This window comes from Cryptomeria japonica, chromosome 9, assembly GCF_030272615.1.
Source record: "Cryptomeria japonica chromosome 9, Sugi_1.0, whole genome shotgun sequence".
Taxonomy (NCBI): domain Eukaryota; kingdom Viridiplantae; phylum Streptophyta; class Pinopsida; order Cupressales; family Cupressaceae; genus Cryptomeria; species Cryptomeria japonica.
Genome location: NC_081413.1, coordinates 589770301 through 589789665, shown reverse-complemented (window position 1 = coordinate 589789665; position 19365 = coordinate 589770301). Strand labels below are relative to the sequence as shown.

At 36.8% G+C, this 19365-nt stretch overlaps 1 protein-coding gene across 1 annotated transcript; it reads left to right on the top strand.

Annotated features, from left to right (window-relative positions):
• Positions 1–17896: 17896 nt before the first annotated feature.
• On the top strand, positions 17897–18944 carry LOC131071856 (major allergen Pru ar 1). Its single transcript, XM_058007820.2, has 2 exons — positions 17897–18157; positions 18302–18944. The coding sequence occupies exons 1-2, from the start codon at positions 17977–17979 to the stop codon at positions 18601–18603; spliced, it is 483 nt and encodes a 160-aa protein (XP_057863803.1). The 5' UTR covers positions 17897–17976; the 3' UTR covers positions 18604–18944.
• Positions 18945–19365: the final 421 nt, after the last annotated feature.

Sequence of the window (19365 nt, the reverse complement as noted above, 5' to 3'; positions counted from 1 at the left end):
CTATCTTGATAGCATCTTGTGAAACTATATGCCTTAGTAGCTTTCCCTCTGTAACACAAAAAATTGACATCTTTGGGTTGAGGGAAATACCATGGTCTCTGCATCTTTGTAACACAGTCTCTAAATCTCTTAGGTGATTTTTCATTCTTTTAGAGAAAATTGTCAAATCATCAAGATAGATAATTATAGTCTTACCAATGAGGTGACCAAATGAGAGATTCATCGCCCTTTCAAAAGTTGCTCCCACATTTATTAGGCCGAAAGGCATTCGATTGTAGGCGAAAGTTCCCCAAGGGATTGTGAAGGCCATTTTATGTTGGTCTTCTTTTGCTACACTTATCTGGTTGTAACTAGAGAAACCATCAAGCATCGACATCATTTCTGATCCAACAACAGTTTGGAGAATATGATCCATCGCTGGCAATGAATAATTATCTTGTAAACTAGCCTGATTCAGGTTTTCAAAATCCACACAGATCCTTATTTCTCCATTCTTCTTGTGAACTAGAACAATATTGGCCACCCATGTAGAATGATGAATAGGATAAATGATCCTTGCCTAAATCATCTTATCTATTTATTTTAAAATAGCATCTGCAACCTTGGGATTATAATTTCTTAATTTTGTCTAAAAGGAGCTATTCCAGGCTTGAGGGGAATATGATGTTGAAACTGACCATTTCTGAACTCTTTCATATCCTCATAAGAATAGACAAAAATGTCTAAAAGCTTCTGTAATAGTTTAACAAACAAATGCCTTTCTTTAGGACTGCAACACTTGCCTAGATTGACCATCTTTGGGTTGTTTTCATCACCTAAACTAATCTTTTCATATTCTCCCGATGTGTTAACAGTTTGAGAAACATTTTCTTTGACATACCTTTGATTATGTTCAAAGAGGCATTCTAAGGATACAAGGCCTTTGGGAATTTGATTTCCCTTTAATTGAAAAAAGTTCCTTTTTAAAACCTCCCCCTGTATCTGGACAAAACTCATAAAATTCATTCTCGAAACCTTCAAAGAAGAAGCGAACATTTCAACATTTTGCAAGAATTGGTTGATGTGTCTATCATTTCTAAACACTTGCCATAAATTTGAATTGTCAGGTATATTAGGATGATATACAACTTCAATCCTGTAAACATTTGTACCAAAGTCAAGATGTAGGAGCAATAAAGATGCTGACACTGCTAAAGAATCTACTCGGGAATTTTGATCTCTATGAATAGCTTCAATTGAGAAAGCATCAAAATATTCAATCTCATCCCACACTTGGTTTCTATAATGTCTGAGCCTTTCATTCTTTACCGAGAAGAGACCTCGTACCTGTTTAATAATCAATTCTGCATCATCTTTGGCACTCAACAATTTGATTCCCCTTTTTCTAGCTTTCTCTATTCCTAATAAAAATGCCTCATATTTTATGGTGTTATTAGTGTTCTTAAATTCTAATTTGAATGAAAAAGGAATCTTTTCAAATCATGGGGAAATAAGAACCACTCCAGCACTAGATCTAGCTAATGCACAACTACCATCAAATTCCATCTCCCACATTCCTGCAATAGGATCCACTACATCTTCTAGTGTACATTTCTTATCATCAGAGAAGAGAAAATAATTACCAAAATCACATTCATGATACAATATTTGAGATTTTGGGTCATCAGAGGGAAAAACGATATACTTGGACTTTGGTTCAAGTTGAAGACCAAATTTTTGTTTACCAATAGGAATTATTGCCTCAGACCAATCCATTTTAATTTATCCTCCTAGATCCTTACAAAATATCCTTCTTAACAACATTCCATAACTTGCAGGAATACCAACAACTAAAATAGTCAACTTCACTCTTTTGTTAGGATGTACCGCCAGAGCTACCTGCGTATATTTGATTTGACCTAGTAAAGGAATATGCTTTGAGTCCATTGAATAGCATTTACCAAATGTTTGAGTGAGTGAAAGGCCTAATGCTTTAGCAACTGTAGCAGACATAATATTATTAGATACTCCATAATCAATAATGCAATTATTAAGTTTAAACCCATTGATAAATAAAGACACATAAAATGGCTCAGACGTTTGATCAGGTACTAATGGTGATTCAATTGGTTCATTAGCTACTGTCTTTAGAATAGTACTAGACAATTCTGTAGACTTGGTATCCTTTTCATCTTGTGAAGACTCAAGATTACTCAATGGCGTGTCGATGTATTGCAACTGAGAAGTTTCCCCTTGAACATATTTAATCAACTTCTCTAACTCTTTAGGATTCAACCTAAGATATTCAGCAGGAGAAATTTGAATTTTTGATGCCTTACAAAATTCAACAATATCAAAAGAAGAATCAAGATCAACACGCTTCAACATCTGAACCTCTTGAACTCTTGAACCATTCTCTAAGTTCTGGTTCAAAGGTTCTTTACCTTTAGCTATAGTTTCAAGAAAGGTTGTGGTACCTATATTTTTGGACTGACGCTGATCTCTAGTGATGATGGCACAAGAAGGATCTCCAAGGGTCACCAATATATCAGCTCCTCTGTCTGAATCTGATTCATACTCCACGAAGTGTATTCCGAACTCACCAGGTTGCCCATGGACTTCTTCTTCGGGACCAAGTTCACTTATGGCCTCTCTTGTATTCATCATTTGTGCATACTGCACCATAGTTTGACAAGAATCACCATCATGCAATCATCAGTGAGATGAAAAACACACATATTCCCCTTAAGTGGTCGAGCTTTAATTTCTAGTCTTTGTTGAGTCGAAGGCAATTGTAAGGCTTTATTCCTAGTTCCCATAGACTGATTTGTAATCCTTCTTGGTATGTCTTGATAAGACTGTGAGTAAGATGTACTAGCCTTGGGTAATTGCCTTTTGAGTGTTATGACATCATTCATTAGTCTTTGAATTACAGGGTCTGAAGAGGTAGAGGGTTGAGAATTAGCCACCTGTACTTCTCTCTTCCATTTTCCTGCAGTAATCAAGTCATCATCTAACTCAACAAAAATTGTTTTAACATCATTCAGAGTTGAAAATCTCTATCTACGAATCGAGAACCTTATCTCTGAGGGCATATAATTTATAAAGAAACATCTCAAATTATCATCTGAAGGTTTCTGATTTGCAGCGGTTTTATGAACAATTTTGTCAAACCTAACCATGAAGTTTCTCATAGATTCAGGGATCTCTTTTTTTAGTTGAGCTAATTGGACCAAAAGAGAATTCTCATCTTCTGCTACTTTGAACCTAGCTTCAAATCTAGTTTTTAAATCTTGCCAGTTTGTTATTACACTGTTTGGAAAATGAGAAAACCAATCTACAACGGTTTTAGTTAATGTTTGTACAAACAACCTTACAACAACATCTTCGTACTGGACAACTATTATACCACATGTAATATTAAATGCATTTAAATGTTCATCAACCGTGACCTTCCCATCACCACTAAATTTAGGCAAATGATCCCTTGCTCCTTTAGGTAAAGCATTCAAATTTAGACCAAGGTTCAATGAACCTACTGCGCCCCACAAGGATTGTTGGCAGTCATTGGAAGAATAATATTAAGAGGTGTTGGATTGATTACACTGGGTAAGGTAGCGCCATGCAAGGTTAAGGCTTGCCAAACTGAAGATATAGAGAATCAAGGGGATGGAGAAGGAGGTATACTTCTTGCTCATTTGTTAGGTGAAATGGAGGAATGAAAATTTAGGTTTTGCAATTCTTGCAAGACAAAGTCAACTATTCCTTCACACCTATGATACCTAGTGTACCTTCTTGGCTCTAGCCTATTCACAATGTAAAATTTTGATAGAACTGGATAGATTCGTAAAATTTCATAAGATAGTTCTTTGTATCCTGTAATCAGGTGACCAATCTTATTATTCGACTCCCCAATAGAGTCGCCAAAAATCTGTTGGTAAACAGATTTTCCTTTCCTTTAATATTTATATATATTTTTAAAATGATGACTCATGCATACCCTTCATGAAAAAGAAAATGAACCAACAGTTGGGTGAACTGAGCTTCTGTTTACTCTCTACATAAGAGTGCAACTCCTTGTAAGATTTTCAATGAATGTTTATGCAAATAACTCAGAAAGAAATACACTTTTCACCAAAAAATGAGAAAGGCATTCACATTCATTTATCAACACAACAAGAATGCCACAAGATGATTAGAATAAATGTAAAGCTCACGAGCTTAAACTTTGAACATTTAAATTCAATGTAAAACCTATTTCACCAAGCATACTCAATGTAGCATAAATGCTGATCGATACTCACTCATGCCTCATAGGACAAGGGGGATTAGAATCATTTAAACAACAATGTACCACTAATTTTCTTAAAAAATAAATTCATAGACTTATGAAGAACTGATAATGGGGTAAAATATTATGTACACAAGTATACATCCCAATTGAGATTGCTCTATCATTCAAACACACAGATTTGAAGACCATACAAAATATATCATTCCATTCATATATCAAATGTCTACACTACAATTCCAAGAAAATTAAGTCTACTAATTCAAATGAAAGTTTTTTGGACCTATAACAAAGCTTTCTTAATTACATTTATAGCCTCCAGGCCAATAGTTCTTTTGAAAATAACCCTAAATTATTAAACTCTACCCTAGAGTTAAAAAAAACTATTTTTTTCAAACTAGATAAAACTTAAATGAACAACAACCATAGGTAGGATGACAGCTCATCCATAAACTGATCAAGATGCCATTGTGGTAGAAGATACTGCTAAATTGTCCTGTTTCATCATGACACCACGTACATTTTGCCACTCCAGGTGCATTGTCGAGAAATTAAGGATAACTTGATAGTGCGAGAGTCCAATGTGTAGAATGCGCTGCTTCCAACCTTCTTTGTCCATATTCACCTGCATAACATTTTTTTATGCGCTTCCAATTGATCGAAACAGACTGCCAACATTGATTCTATCCTTGCCACTTTGGAAAAGTCATCTGTAGTTAGAGACTTTGTCTCTTTAACAAGCTGCACCCTTTGTTTGAAGGTTTTGACCATATCTACCACTAGTTCAGTCGTTTGTCCATCCTCCTTCAAGAGTTGTATATCAATGCATTTTAGATATTTTTGCATCATATCAATAAGTTCTTCATCCTTTAAGTAACTTGACATATTCTTCATGACCCTGTTTAATGATATAATTCCTCCATTAAACATTCTTTCTTGATACATACAACACATTGTCATCCAGGTTTTCCACTGGCTTCTCAGTTAGAAATTTCATAACGCCAAATTTTTGCACATCATTCATCTGTGCCAAGACTGCTACCCATTTAGTTCTTTATTTTTACCATGCGGTAGCTTCCAGTTCTAATTCTTTACTCACATTTATGGCGTTATCGTATACCTTGATCAGGATTGCAATATAATCCGTGCCTTGCTGCACTATGGAATCAAGCCACTTATCAAAAACTTCAGCTATCATGTGGTTTTGCTGGACCTGATCTAATAACTTTTGATTCATTGGTGATTTGGGGTCAAAAGATAATGTCATTTGTGTCAAGTGCTGAGGACTCGAGTGATGTATGACATTAATATATTTTGCCATCTGGGTAACAACTTGTTTCAACTCCCATTTATCCTTCTCAATTTTTCAGGTCCTGGATATTATTCTCTTAGTAGAGGATTCTAAATGTTTGGCATCCACAACCCTTGAAGCAACTCCCAGGTCAACTTTTTCAACAATAAATTCATTCTTAGTGGCTTTTTCTAGATCTCTATCTGAGATGGACTTAGCTACTTCTGCTACCTAGTGGCCTGTTTCATCATCAACTTCCATCATTGTCTGTGTTTTGAGCTTCTTGGGTTTAGATATTTTCCCAAGGCACTTACTTACCATATCCTCCATGGGAATTGTAATAGGAACAATATTGCGTTTCTTTCCAATTGAATCTCCAAGCCATCGAGAAGTACTAGAAGTTTCTTTAGGCGGAGGCATCTGATCATCTGGTGGGTTAACAATAGTCATAGTGCTCATCAGATTTGGATCTTCTTCAGGTTCTTTCTCTGCATTTGCATCCTGCACTAGAGGGTTATCTAACACTTGTTGATCCATGATCACTTGAGTTTGTTTGCTTGAATCCAAGACCACAACAATTTGATCCGCCACTGGTTCTCTATTCTTCTTTTTGCTCCTTCAACGAGTAACTTGAACTGCTGAAGAACTCAATGGGGACCTCTTTGATCTTTTGGTTTGAACCTCTCCAATAATAGGCTTTGTGTCACCTGCAACATCAACAATTTTATTAGAGGAAGTAGGAATCTATGTTGTAGCAAGTGGACCAACTGTTAATTCATTAGGAATGATAATCGACTCCTTTCTAAATTTTCAGTCTCTTAACCACTTCTTCGTTCTTCTTATGACATTGAAGGACTTGGCTTGAATATTTTCAACTTCTATTCTATCCTAGTCAATTTCACAAGTAAGTTGCCCTTGAACCCTTTCATGGAATTCTGGATCCAATACATCATCCCCTTCCTTTTCTTGTACTCCAGACACATTAATGGAAAACCTCATTGTAACAACCTACTGCATCGTAAATCTTGACCATAATCTCCTCTTCACTTCAAATACATCACAACAATTTTCCTAGTAATCTTCTAATTGAGGTTGATGGAAGAAATGGTCATCAACATTTAGATGTTCTACAATATATCCCCTGCTATCAAACTTACGTCTGGCAATGTAGGGCTGCAAATTCATTTTCTTGAACTCTAATTCTAGGTTCAAGGCATCAGATACAGACTTACAACTATAGTATCCAAGTTCAGTCAAGAAAGAAACCCCGAATTTACTCTTTGTTCCTAACCTTTTGTCAATGTGGGATAATTGTTTGCAAATTTCAATATGCACATAACTGTCAAAGGCATACCTGGGAAATTTGAATGGTTCAACTTCAAAGCCCCCCACTCTAATGTAAGTAAACCTGGGAAACTGGATAAAGTAGATTCCATATACATTGACCATCTCCATGGCCTCGACTGACATTCTTTTATTTATGTCTCCCTGCAATTCATAGGCAAGCCTTCCTGCAAAGACATCATTCCATCTTGTGAAATTTTCTGCATGTCTCTGTTGTTGCAGGTAAGGGTAATAATCATAAACCTTCATGTCATCCACCCAAGGCTCATTATGCAACCCTTGGTATTCTCTGGTACAAGCCAATATATAAAATAAATATGAGGACATGTAAAAACTAGACATTCCAACAAAGTTACTCAAACCCTCATGGATTCTTTCAACAATAACCTGCACCCAGTCAAGATATTTCTCACCAGCTAACAAAACCTGAATATAAAAGTACATCCAATCCTCCCAATAGAAAGAGTTTGAGTTCCCTTTGAGTTTGTTTAATAATATTACAATATCCTGCATCTTCGTGATGAAATGCTCTCTAGTTAGAGGCTTCATTAATTGGGGCCCCCCTTTCTGAACCTTTAGAAGACAATTCCTTGCAATGACGCTTCTATATGTTCTTTTCTTCTTAGAGAAAAATGCATATGAGGTTCCAATTGACCAGTCTTCATACGACTCTTTATGAGGGATTCCCATTGCAATCATCACCATTTCTCTGTTAATTTCTATTAACAGTTCACCACTGTTGGTCCTAATGCTCCTACTTTCAGCATCATATCTGTTCATACATGCTATCACTAGTTTTGGACAAGGAGCGACAGTTGGGAAAGTAGCAACTTCAATCAAGCCACTTCTAACTATTCTTTCCATCATTGAGTTAGCGCCAGGGTTTCTAGCTCTTTCTGAAGTATCACCCAGTTGTTGAAGTATACTAACTAGGCATGATGTGCGACCAAGCTTTGGAAGAGTCGGCCTCATAATGGCTACTTTTATATTTATCAAACAGTTCCTAGACAAGACATAATTCTATTCCAAAACAAAGAATTTTACTACACCGACTTTTTGAGCTAGTAACACAGCGGATGAAAATTATCAAAACTCACTTGTTACCACCATGAAATTTGTGAAACCCTCGAAAGTATGGAGTTGAAATTACCTTCGGCGTCTTTTGCTCCTTCAATAATAACAACCACTACTTTCCAAATTTGAGAATTCACATGTTAAGAAGTGGAAAAACTGAGTAACATCTACACATGCCTCATAACGATCCATCTAAATGTTTGAGATAACCAATGATTTGATGGGAACATGACAACTTTCTTAATTACACATCAACTACGCACAAACGGCTTGAGTTTTCATGTTTTCTTTCAAAATTAAAAATTTTTAATTATAAAATGCCCAGAATATTCCTTTTACCACGCCACCTTTTGTGTTATTAATGTCCTTGGGGCCAATCTTGGAATGTACCTTTGAACTTTGAACCATTTTACAAGAAGTTCAATGGTTCAAGTTCAATCCTAAGAAAATAAAAGAACTTCCAACTTGCGGCTCAACACAACACCGGGAACGAGTGAAGACTTTTAACAAATATAAAGGAAGACTTTGAACCTTGAACCTTGAACCGATTTAGAAATGGTGCAAAGTTAAAGTTCAAGACCGACTTAACACATTCACACTCGCTCACTTAACAACATAAAAAAAGCCGCAACCCACACAAAGGCATTGATTGAACTTTGAACCTTGAACCAATACGTAGGTTCAATCGATGGGTTCATTGGGGTAGAAAAGGTGAAACATAAAGGAACAAAAGGTGCATGGCTAAAGACAGATCAAACCGAATGAGGGAAACAAAATTAAATACACATTATTTTGTTCAAAACAAATAATGGGGTAATAGGTCTAATCATTAAATTCTCTAACCAGGTGATACATTAACTTGTGTTTGCAAATCCCACTAACTTGGGTAACTCCTAACAGGGCTGGTCCTCATAGGCCTTTTTGTAAAGCTCTTAACTAGGCTTAGACATTCCTAACATGGTGTTCCCCTAACCAGGTGTTATAGTCCTTAACCTGTTAGATCTCTATACTACAGATAGTGGATCTTTGTGGGTACCAACTCCCACCGTGGTTTTTCTCATTTGCGTTTTCCATGTATAAGCTCCTGTGTCATGTGGTTTATGCTTTATGTGGTGATTGCATACTTGGTTTTATTTCTTATATGCCTATTAAGTTTTAAGTTGGTGAAATTGATAATCAAATTTGTATTATTTTTACTTGCACTAATTCACCCCCCTCTCAGTTCCTTATAAGTTCATAAGTTGTTATGGGTCGTATGGTGTCCTAAGAGGTCATTTGGTGTTCTATGACCCCTTAAGACACCATTTGGTGTCGTTATGGGTTGTATGGTGTGATAAGGGGTCATGTGTTGTTCTATGACCCCTTAGGACTCCATATGACCCCTTAGGTGTTGTTATGGGTCATATGTTGTCCTAAGGGGTCATATGGTGTTCTATGACCCCTTAGGACTCCATATGACCCCTTAGGACTCCATATGGTGTCGTTATGGGTCGTATGGTGTCCTAGGACCCCTTAGGACACCATGTGACCCCTTAGGTGTTGTTAGGGGTCATATTATTTCCTAAGAGGTCATATGGTGTCCTATGTCCTATGACCCCTTAGGACACCATATGACCCCTTAAGACACCATACGACCCATAACGACACCATATGGTGTCCTAAGGGGTCATAGGATGCCATTTCACCCCTTAGGACACCATACGACCCATAACAACATCATATGGTGTCCTAAAGTGTCATATGGCATTCTATGAGCCCTTAGGACACTATTTGGTGTCATTATAGGTCCAGTGGTGCGCTAAGAGATCATATAGTGTCCTATGACCCCTTAGGACACCATATGACCCCTCAGGTATTGTTAGGAGTCATATTGTGTCCTAAGGTCATATGGTGTACTATGACCCCTTAGGATACCATATGTCCCTTTAGAACACCATATGGTGTTGTTATGTGTTGTATGGTGTTCTATGACCCCTAAGACACCATATGACCCCTTAGGACACCATATGGTGTCGTTAGCAGTCATATGGTGTCCTAAGGGGTCATAGGGTCTCCTACGACCCCTTAGGGCACCACATGATCCATTAGGACTCCATATGGTGTCGTCATGGGCCATATGGAATCCTAAGAGGTCATATGGTGTTTTAGGACCCCTTAAGACACCATTTGGTGTCATTATGGGTTGTATGGTGTGTTAAGGGGTCATATGGTGTCCTATGACCCCTTAGGACTCCATATGACCCCTTATGTATCGTTATGGGTCATATGATGTCCTATGACCCCTTAGGACACCATATGACCCATAAGGACACATGCATGGATCCCTAGGATACCATAAGACCCTAAGAATACCATATAACCCTAGAGAGGGAGGGATAGGGAGGAGAGGGAGGGAATGGTAGAGAGATACACCTAAGTGTTGGTAAACAGATTTGTCTCTCACAATTTATTGAATGTTTATACTATTTAGCCCAAGAAATGAAAGACAAATTTCACCAAATAGTTGAAAAATCATTATATTGATTAAACTTTGAATTAAGGTACAACTCCCTTTAATAAATATTCAAACAGCTCCAAATTACGCACAACCAATATTATAATTTTCACCAGAAAGCACATAAAGCTAATTGCATTTACCAGTCAACACCGAATGAACACAAGCATTGATTCATATTTAATTCTTTGTATAAAGTCGTCAGACTTCACATGTACACCAAAACAAAATGAAAAAAGCTTAAAAGATGAATTCCACTAATATTTTCTGCATACATAGAAAGTTATGATGGATCCTTTCTTGAAATAGATCCTCACAGAAATAAAATTTCAAACACCAAACACACATATTTGAAGTCAAAGATAACTGTCATTTGATTTTCATTCATAAATGGTCCTCAACTTTCCACATACACAAAGTTTTCAGCTAAAATTAAAAAGATAGTTTTTTCAAAAACTTAGTGAACCCCATCAAAGTCATCACAAAGCTTATAAATAGGTCGCTAGACCAATAGTTTTAACCAAAGGTAAAATTAACTCAAAAGAGTTAATGAGAAACTACCCTAACTGCATAACTGAAAATAAGAAACAACTAGACTCGCTGGCAAACAACTGCCAGCAGTGCTAGTCATGCTGTCGATTCTGTCTCAGTCGGATTGCCCGAGTTGTTATTTTGGATAGACACCATAACCTCTTTTGCTGCATTCCACTCTTGATGAACTTTCAAGAACTCTTGAATTACTGTTATATGCGGCAGGCTGATGTGTATTACCCTTTTCTTCCAGAGTTCTTTCTTCCTCTTCACCATCTGTACTTTGTCTCTGTGTGAATCCAAATGATCTAGGCAAACTGTGAGTGTTGACTCCACTTTGGAAATCTTTGTAAAATCTTCCACAACTAAGGATTTCTCCACTTTAATTTGCTTAATGTGGCTGCTGAATTGATTGATCATTTCTGTTGTATCTTCCAAAGTCTAGTTATCCTCCTTAAGCAACTAGACATCTACGCAGCGCAAATCCTTTTGCATGGTCGTTCTTAGGGTTGTTAGTTCACCTCGTAGACTGGCAGATTCGCTATGACCTTGCTCAATGATTTGGTTACGCCACTCTATGCTTTCTTTGCATATGAACATTATATCTTCGTTTAACCCTGACACTTGTCTTTCAACAAGAAAATTCATCAAGCTATAGCGCTGAATATCGCGCATTTGCTTTGAAATCACTACCCATTTAGTCTTTTCTTTTTTCCATGAGATTAAGTCGACATCCAATTCCTTGGTAACTTCACTAGCATCTTTGAAAATTTAAACTAAATTGGATATATAATTAGTTCCTTGATGCACAATCGATGTGAGCCACTCAAAGAAAATATCTACAATCATCTTGTTTCGTTGAACCTCATCAAAGAACTTTTGATTACCAGGGGATTTTGAACTAAAGGGAACAAAGCTTTGAGACAATGGCAATAGACTATTCTACAGGCATGAATGTATTGAGCCATTTGCATTAAACTCTGCTTCAACTCTGCTTTATCCTTTTTGTCCTTCCAAGTGCGGGAGATAATCCTTTTGGTTGAAGTCTCTAAATGTTTCACATCAACTGCTCTGGTTCCTACCCCCAAATCAACTTGCTCAATAGTATAATCAGCCTCTGAGGTGGTGGCAACATCCTTATCAGATGTAGGTTTGGCAATGTCTGTGGTCCAATGTTTTGTGCCTTCATCAAAACCAATCATGGTCTCCATTTTTAGCCGCTTCGGCTTTGTGGCTCTTCCCAAACATTTACTCATGACATCTTCCATTGACACCAAAATAGGCACCACATTTCTTTTCTTGGTAATTGAATCACTTAACCATTTAGGAGCCACAGTCAGATCCTTGGATTGCATGGGCGAAGGCCCTCCTGAAGGCGACAATGTTGCATTATATGTGTTAGAAAAAACATCAAGCACCTGTGAATCTTGGATAGAGGCATCAGAATCAGCTAAGACCTTGTTAGCCTCAGAAACAGGGGTTGTCATATTTCCCTAGACTTCCTCGGCATCCAAATCAAGAATGAGATGAGCGGCAGGTGGCTGAAAATTCTTCTTGTATCTCGAGTGGGTCACTCGGCCACCAATGGAATGTGTAGCTTCAGAGTCAAGTTTTTATTCTTTAATCTTAGCTTGCTTCTTTCCTGCAACAGAAACAAGGACGTTAGTTAAAACAGTAGTTTTGCTTACATTCTTCCTTTTTCCACCTTTATTTCTTGAACTGGTTGCCTTTCCCAGATGAAATTTGTAGTTTCTTAGCTAATTCTCAGTTCTGCGAATTATACTGAAGGTGCGTGCTTGTACATTATCTTCCATCTTTCTACTCCAATCTACCTCTGGAAGGGGTTCATTGTGTACCCATCTCATGAATTCTGGATCCAGTACATCTTCATTATCAATAGTGATACCAGAGGTATCCATCTGCAATTTCATGTCAAGAATCTATTTTAGAGTTAACCTGGACCAACTCCTTTTTCTCACTTCAAACTCATCTGGGCAGTCTTCCCAATAATCCTCCGACTGTGGCACATGTTGATCAGGCATTATCTTTTTCACATACTAGGCAATAAAACTTTTACTATCAAAATTATCTCTTTTCACAAAGGTTTTCAAATGAAATCTCTTAAATTCTAACTCAAGATTTAGTGCATCAGAAACATACCTACAACTGTAATGGCCTAAATCAATAGGAAAAATTCTACTTGTACCAGAATCTTCTCCATAATCCTTTACAACATAGGCTAACTGCCTGGAAACTTCAATCAAAACATAGTAGTCTGAAACATATCTAGGTAGCCTAAAGGGTTCACCTTTAAAACCTCCAACCCTTATGTAAGTGAAGTGATTTAATTGAGTAAAGAAACTACCATAGATTTTGATTAGTTCAACCACTTCTACTGACTTTCTTCTGTGCAAATTATCTTGTAACTCAAAAGTCAACATCCCAGCAAAAATGTCATTCCAGCGAAGGTAATTATCAACATGTCCTTTTTGGGTCAAATGGGGGTGGTATTCATAAAACTTTATACCTTGAACCCACTTTGCATGGAATAGTCTAGACCACTCCCTCACACAAGCTAGCATATATAGCAGATATGAAGACATATAGAAATTTGACATCCCAATGTAATTGCTCAAACCCTCATGCAACCTTTCTGCAATAACGGTGCCCCAGTCAATGAACCAGTTTTTGTCGAGAGTCACTTGGATGAAGAAATACATCCAGTCTTCTCAATAGAAGGAGTGTGAATTTCTCCTAACTCTGCTCAACATTATTACCAAATCCCTAATTCCAGGAATCAAATGCTCTCAGGTTAATGACCTTGGCAATCTTGAACCGCCCTTTTGAAACTTCAGAAGCCAATTCCATGCAATAATGGTTCTGTAGTACTTCTTCTTCTTAGAATAAACCCCATAAGACTTGCCAATAGTCCAATCCTCATAGGGTTCCCGATGTGGGATACCCATGGAAGCCATTACTGTTTGTCTATCAATAGACAACAAAACCTCACCATTATTTTTCCTAATGCATCTATTAGCTTTATCATAGTGATTCATGCACTCTAAAACCAACTCAAGACAAGGGGCAGCTGTAGGAAATGTTGTTGCTTCCAATAAACCACTATGTGCGATGTCTTTTATCATAGAATCAGCAACTGGGTTGCTTACTCTTTCTAAGAAAACATCTAAATCTAATTGAACTAAGGCTGTATCAGCCAGCTCTGGTAAAGAACTTACAAGAGAAGAAGAGTTTATTAATTTAGGCAAAGTAGGCCTCATGCTTAACCCGTAATCTTTCCCCCAATCACCCAGACAAAGAAGAAAATAGGTAAAACAAAAACAAGCATCTTAACAATATATCCAAATCTTTTAAAAACTGTAGCAATTAAGAAAGTCGTTGAACATACCTTCCTCTGTCATTTGCAAAACCCCTGTCGCAGTCTAGGTTCCTCCTGCTCCAAAAACTCTTCTTAAAACTTATTCACAAATGATAATCTCGACAAGATAATTGCTCAATTTAAAATAGCCGAGAAAATCTTACCCATGATTACCCCAAATTTTCATCATTACTCTTCACTCGTGCGACACCACTCTAAAATGATCGCGATCGAGCATGCATTTAATAACAAGTCACTTCATATCTGAAAACATGGATTTCCACGCCATACTTGCTATTAATGACAACTTTCAAATTATTAAGAAAGAATATTCCCTTTTCTGCCGCCATCAACCGTATCTCAAAATCTACGCCGCCACCTCATGAAAAGTCACATGATTTCCAAGAAATCAAATATCGAACCTTGAACCGTGAGGAACAATCAGCAACACAAAAACACAAACATGACAAATATTGAACTTTGAACATTGAACCAAAAGGTTCAAGTTCAAGGTTCAAGCAATGCTAAACACCAACAAAGACTAAAAAAGACTTATGAAGCCGTGTTGGAAAATAAACTTTTAACATGACACCCATTGAACTTTGAACCTTGAACATAAAGAAAATAACGAAGACTGGATTACATGGAGAATTCAAAGCACACAATGTGACCAAAGGACCAGTTAGGGACATGAGTCAATAAGGCAACATATAGAATGAAATTTTTTATATGTACTGCCAACACTAAGAGAGGAGAGTGAGATAGAGAGATAGAGAGAGAGAGAGAGAGAGAGAGAGAGAGAGAGAGAGAGAGAGAGAGAGAGAGAGAGAGAGAGAGAGAGAGAGAGAGAGAGAGTCAAAGATAGATAGAGAGAATGCGATAGAGACACCTAAGAGAGGGGGAGAGAGAGATAGGGAGTGGGGGAGATATAGAGAGATATAAGAGGTTGATGGAGGGATTTAGAGAAAAAGAGAGACCTAAGAGGTGGAGGGATGGAAGGTGTGAGAGAGAGAGAAAGAGAGGGTGAGAAATAGAGAGAGTCTGAGTGAGAGAGAGAAAGAGATGGAAGGAGAGTACAAGATACAAGAGAGAGAGGTACAAAGAGAGGGAGAGAGGGAGAGAGTGAGAAAGAGAGGTAATGAGAAAGGGAGAGAGGGAGGGGAAGGAGAGAAGGAGAGAATGAGAGAGAGATACTCCCAAGAGAAGGAAAGAGTGAGATAAAGAAATAGACGATGAGAGGGAGAAACTTCAGAGAGAGAGACTTAAGTAAAAAAGAGAAAGGGAGGGGGGGAGGTAGGGAGAGAGTGGGAAAGAGATACACTTGACAGAGGAGAGTGAGATAGAGAGATAGAGGAAAAGGGAGAGAGACTTAAGAGAGAAAGAATGGGAGAGAAAAAGAGGTAAATAGAGAGAGAGAGAGAGAGAGAGAGAGAGAGAGAGAGAGAGAGAGAGAGAGAGAGAGAGAGAGAGAGAGACTTGATAGAAGAGGACAAAGATAGATAAAGGTTGATAGAGGTTGATAGCCAGAGACTTGATAGAGAGAAGGAGAGAGGCTTGAGAGAAAGAGAAATGGAGCGAGAGGGGGAGAGAGAAAGAGAGTTAGAGGGAAATAATTACTTGACAAAGGAAGAGAAAGGGAGGGGGAGGGAGGGAGAGAATGGGAGAGAGAGAAACCGAAGAGAGGGGGAGATATTTGAGAGAGGGAGAGAGAGAGGAATAGATGAAAGAGAGAAAGAGGGTGAGGGAGATGAGAAAGAGAGGGAGAGATACTTGAGAGAGGGAGAGGCCTAAGAGACAAAATGGTAGGGGTTAAGAAAGAGAGGGGGAATGTAGGGAAGAGACGAGAGAGATAATGCTGATTACTGAAATTTGATTAAGTTTGAAATTTATAATCTATACTCAAAAAACTAGAATCTGAATTATAACTCTTAGAGATATGGAACCACTCTCAAACATCTTGACAATATATACATAAAATATAACTTAAAGTATAATAAAGATAAATGTTATATTTTATGTATATATCTTGTCAAAAAACCTAATGGAATGCTAAATGAATTGCATACAAGTCCATATTACTAATTTAAATTTTATTGACAGACAAATGCATACATGTTTTACAAACTAAAACCGCATACGGGGTTTTAGTTTATAAACCATGTATGGGGTTTTAGTTTCTAAACCACGTACACAGTTAGTACACTTTAAACCCCGTATGTAGTTTAGCTTTGGTTAGGCTCGACAAAACGAGCCTAAACGCGTATAGGGTTTTTTAAATTTGAAATACCCTGTGCACATTTTGTGTTTTTTCATGTTTTAATAGTCTTTAATCATTTATTGATATATTTAATGTTAGATATAGTCTCCCCCCCCACCCCTCCCCCTTGTCTCTCTCTATATATTAACAATTCATAAACAATAAACATTTGTAATTAATAATATATAATATTGTTAAATTCTAATGATTTATGAGAACAAATTTTAATTGATTAATGTTTATTTTCAAAAGAATGTATCTAAGTTATGATAATTTATTATTAAACTAAGGATAATACTTAGTTTTAGAACTTACATTCTTAGTTTTTTAACAACAAAGTTATTTAGTTGAACTCATCATCTCATATTATGTTTAAGAAGAAAAAAGGGTATTAAATCAAGTGTAGAAAATAAAATTGCACATCCTAACAATTTTTAGGCTATCTTGATTTGATTTCTTGGATATATAATTTGACTTTTTTTGCACTCCCCAACTACTCTTCTTAAACTTCATAGTCAAACATCAATTTAGCAATTCACACCTCATCAACATTAAAATGTGATTAAATTATGTCTTATTTTATTGACCAAAATTAACTTGGAACTAAAAAGATAAGTTTTTCCTTATTTTACTGGTCAAATTGACCTTGAACTGTTGAAATAGATGATATTTAATGTTCCACATAATTTTACTTAGAGTTTATTTTTATCTAATTTTCAGTCATTCACTCACCTTTAATACATTATCAAGGTAACTTTCAAATTTACTGACATTTCCTAAATCTAAGAAATACCAAAAAATTCAAATTACAATCCAAATCTTAATCACCAAAAATAACAAGTCAATACAAATATCCATTATCTTACCAACAAATTCAAATTCCATCATATCAATCCTAATCTCAAAAACAAGAAGTCATTACTGATATCCATTTTCTTACCAGCAAATTCAAATTCAAATTGATGATCCTAATCCCAGAAACAACAAGTCCATACAAATATCCATTTTCTTACCAGCGAAGTCAAAAATAGGAGGTGCTTGCGACATACATTATAAATTAAGCTTCTAGAGAAGTTAGAAAAGAAATAAATAGTGAAAATGGGTGGTTGCAAAGATTCAAAACATGTGACGTGCCTCATGACTTTCTACCATTGAGAAATACCGCATTCGTTGCAAATCTGTGTGCACTCAATGAGTGTTACCAAGGAAAATCCTATTCCTTTAGTGTAATCACTCTATAAATACCATGCATTCCCTCATACACCACACCCCAATCCACTCAAAGAGAAGGGAAGCGTTTCTAAGAAGAGTTGTAGCAGAAATCTTAAGATAAGAGAAGATGGTGGCAGGAAGTTTCAGTATTGAGATAGAGTCTCCAGTGGAGGCAAAAAGGCTGTGGAAAGCAACTGTGGACACCCACAACTTATTGCCAAAGCAAGCACCAGGCCTCATATCGGGCATCACACTTGTTCAAGGTGATGGAGGAGTTGGCACCATTCGACACGTTAAGTTCACTCCAGGTAACATTTTGGATTAATAGGTTTAAGTTGTACTTCGTATAATAACACCTGAAGATATTGTTTTTATTAGATAAATGCTTTTCGATGGAGTTAATGAATCAAAAGAACAAGAGATATTGTTGCTAATACGAATTGTTGTTGCAGCCAACAAGGATTTTAGCTCTGTGAAAGAGAAAGTGGACTTGATTGATGAGGCCAACTTGGCTTATGGTTACAGCCTTGTGGAAGGAGGAATGTTGGGGGAAAAAGTGGCGTCAGTCAGCCACAAGATTAAATACACCTCTAAACCAGGGGGTGGATGCAATACGACATTTACCTGCAACTATGATACCCTCCCTGGTGTTCCCCATAATGAAGCCAAAATTGAGGAGATCAAGGTCAACTACACTGGTTTGTTCAAGCAGGCGGAGCAATATCTTATTGCCAATCCCACTTTATACTGTTGAAATCATCACGATCCCCCTCTTTCTCAATGGCAGCAGTGCCACTTGCTCAATAAAAACTTATGTGTATCGCACAGTGATAAAATTACCAGGATTCCTCTCTTTCTCAATAAAAATATGTCTTAGGGAAATAGTAAAGTTCGTGGAACTTTCTCAATGTTGGTTTAGAATCTAGCTATAGTTTGGCTCAACAATAGTAGTCTCCTTCCAATTAATTAGAAAAAGAAAACAATATGTGTACTTGTTGTAATAACGAGGCAGAGTCAAAAAGTGATGCTTTCTTAAGTATTCAGTTATGGTCATGTAATTTTGAAATATAAATATATAGTTTGTCTTATGGTCTTTATAAAAAAAAGTTTCATAAATATGGATAACATAAGTGATGTATATATAATTTGAGGTGAATAAAAAATAAACTAGCATACCTATATTTTGAAAAATCTATGTAAAGAACATCAAGAGATATCAGTTTTGAATTGTCTATTTGCTTTAAAAAAACAAGTGAAATCCAGAAGAAAAGGAAGATATAGTTCTAATCTTATTTCAACTATAGGCGAGCTACTAAAATTCTTCGGACTGCCATATAAACTGTCCTACACTCTACACAACTAGACCTGCAAACACTTATCATATTATTCAACTGCTCAACCATTCGGCCTACATTTTGGAGCAATAATTACTCTATTCTTTATTAAAGTAAAATAATTAAATTTACTCTTGCAAAATAGTCTAACCTTCTCCATTCTTCTCCATTCTTCATAGAAG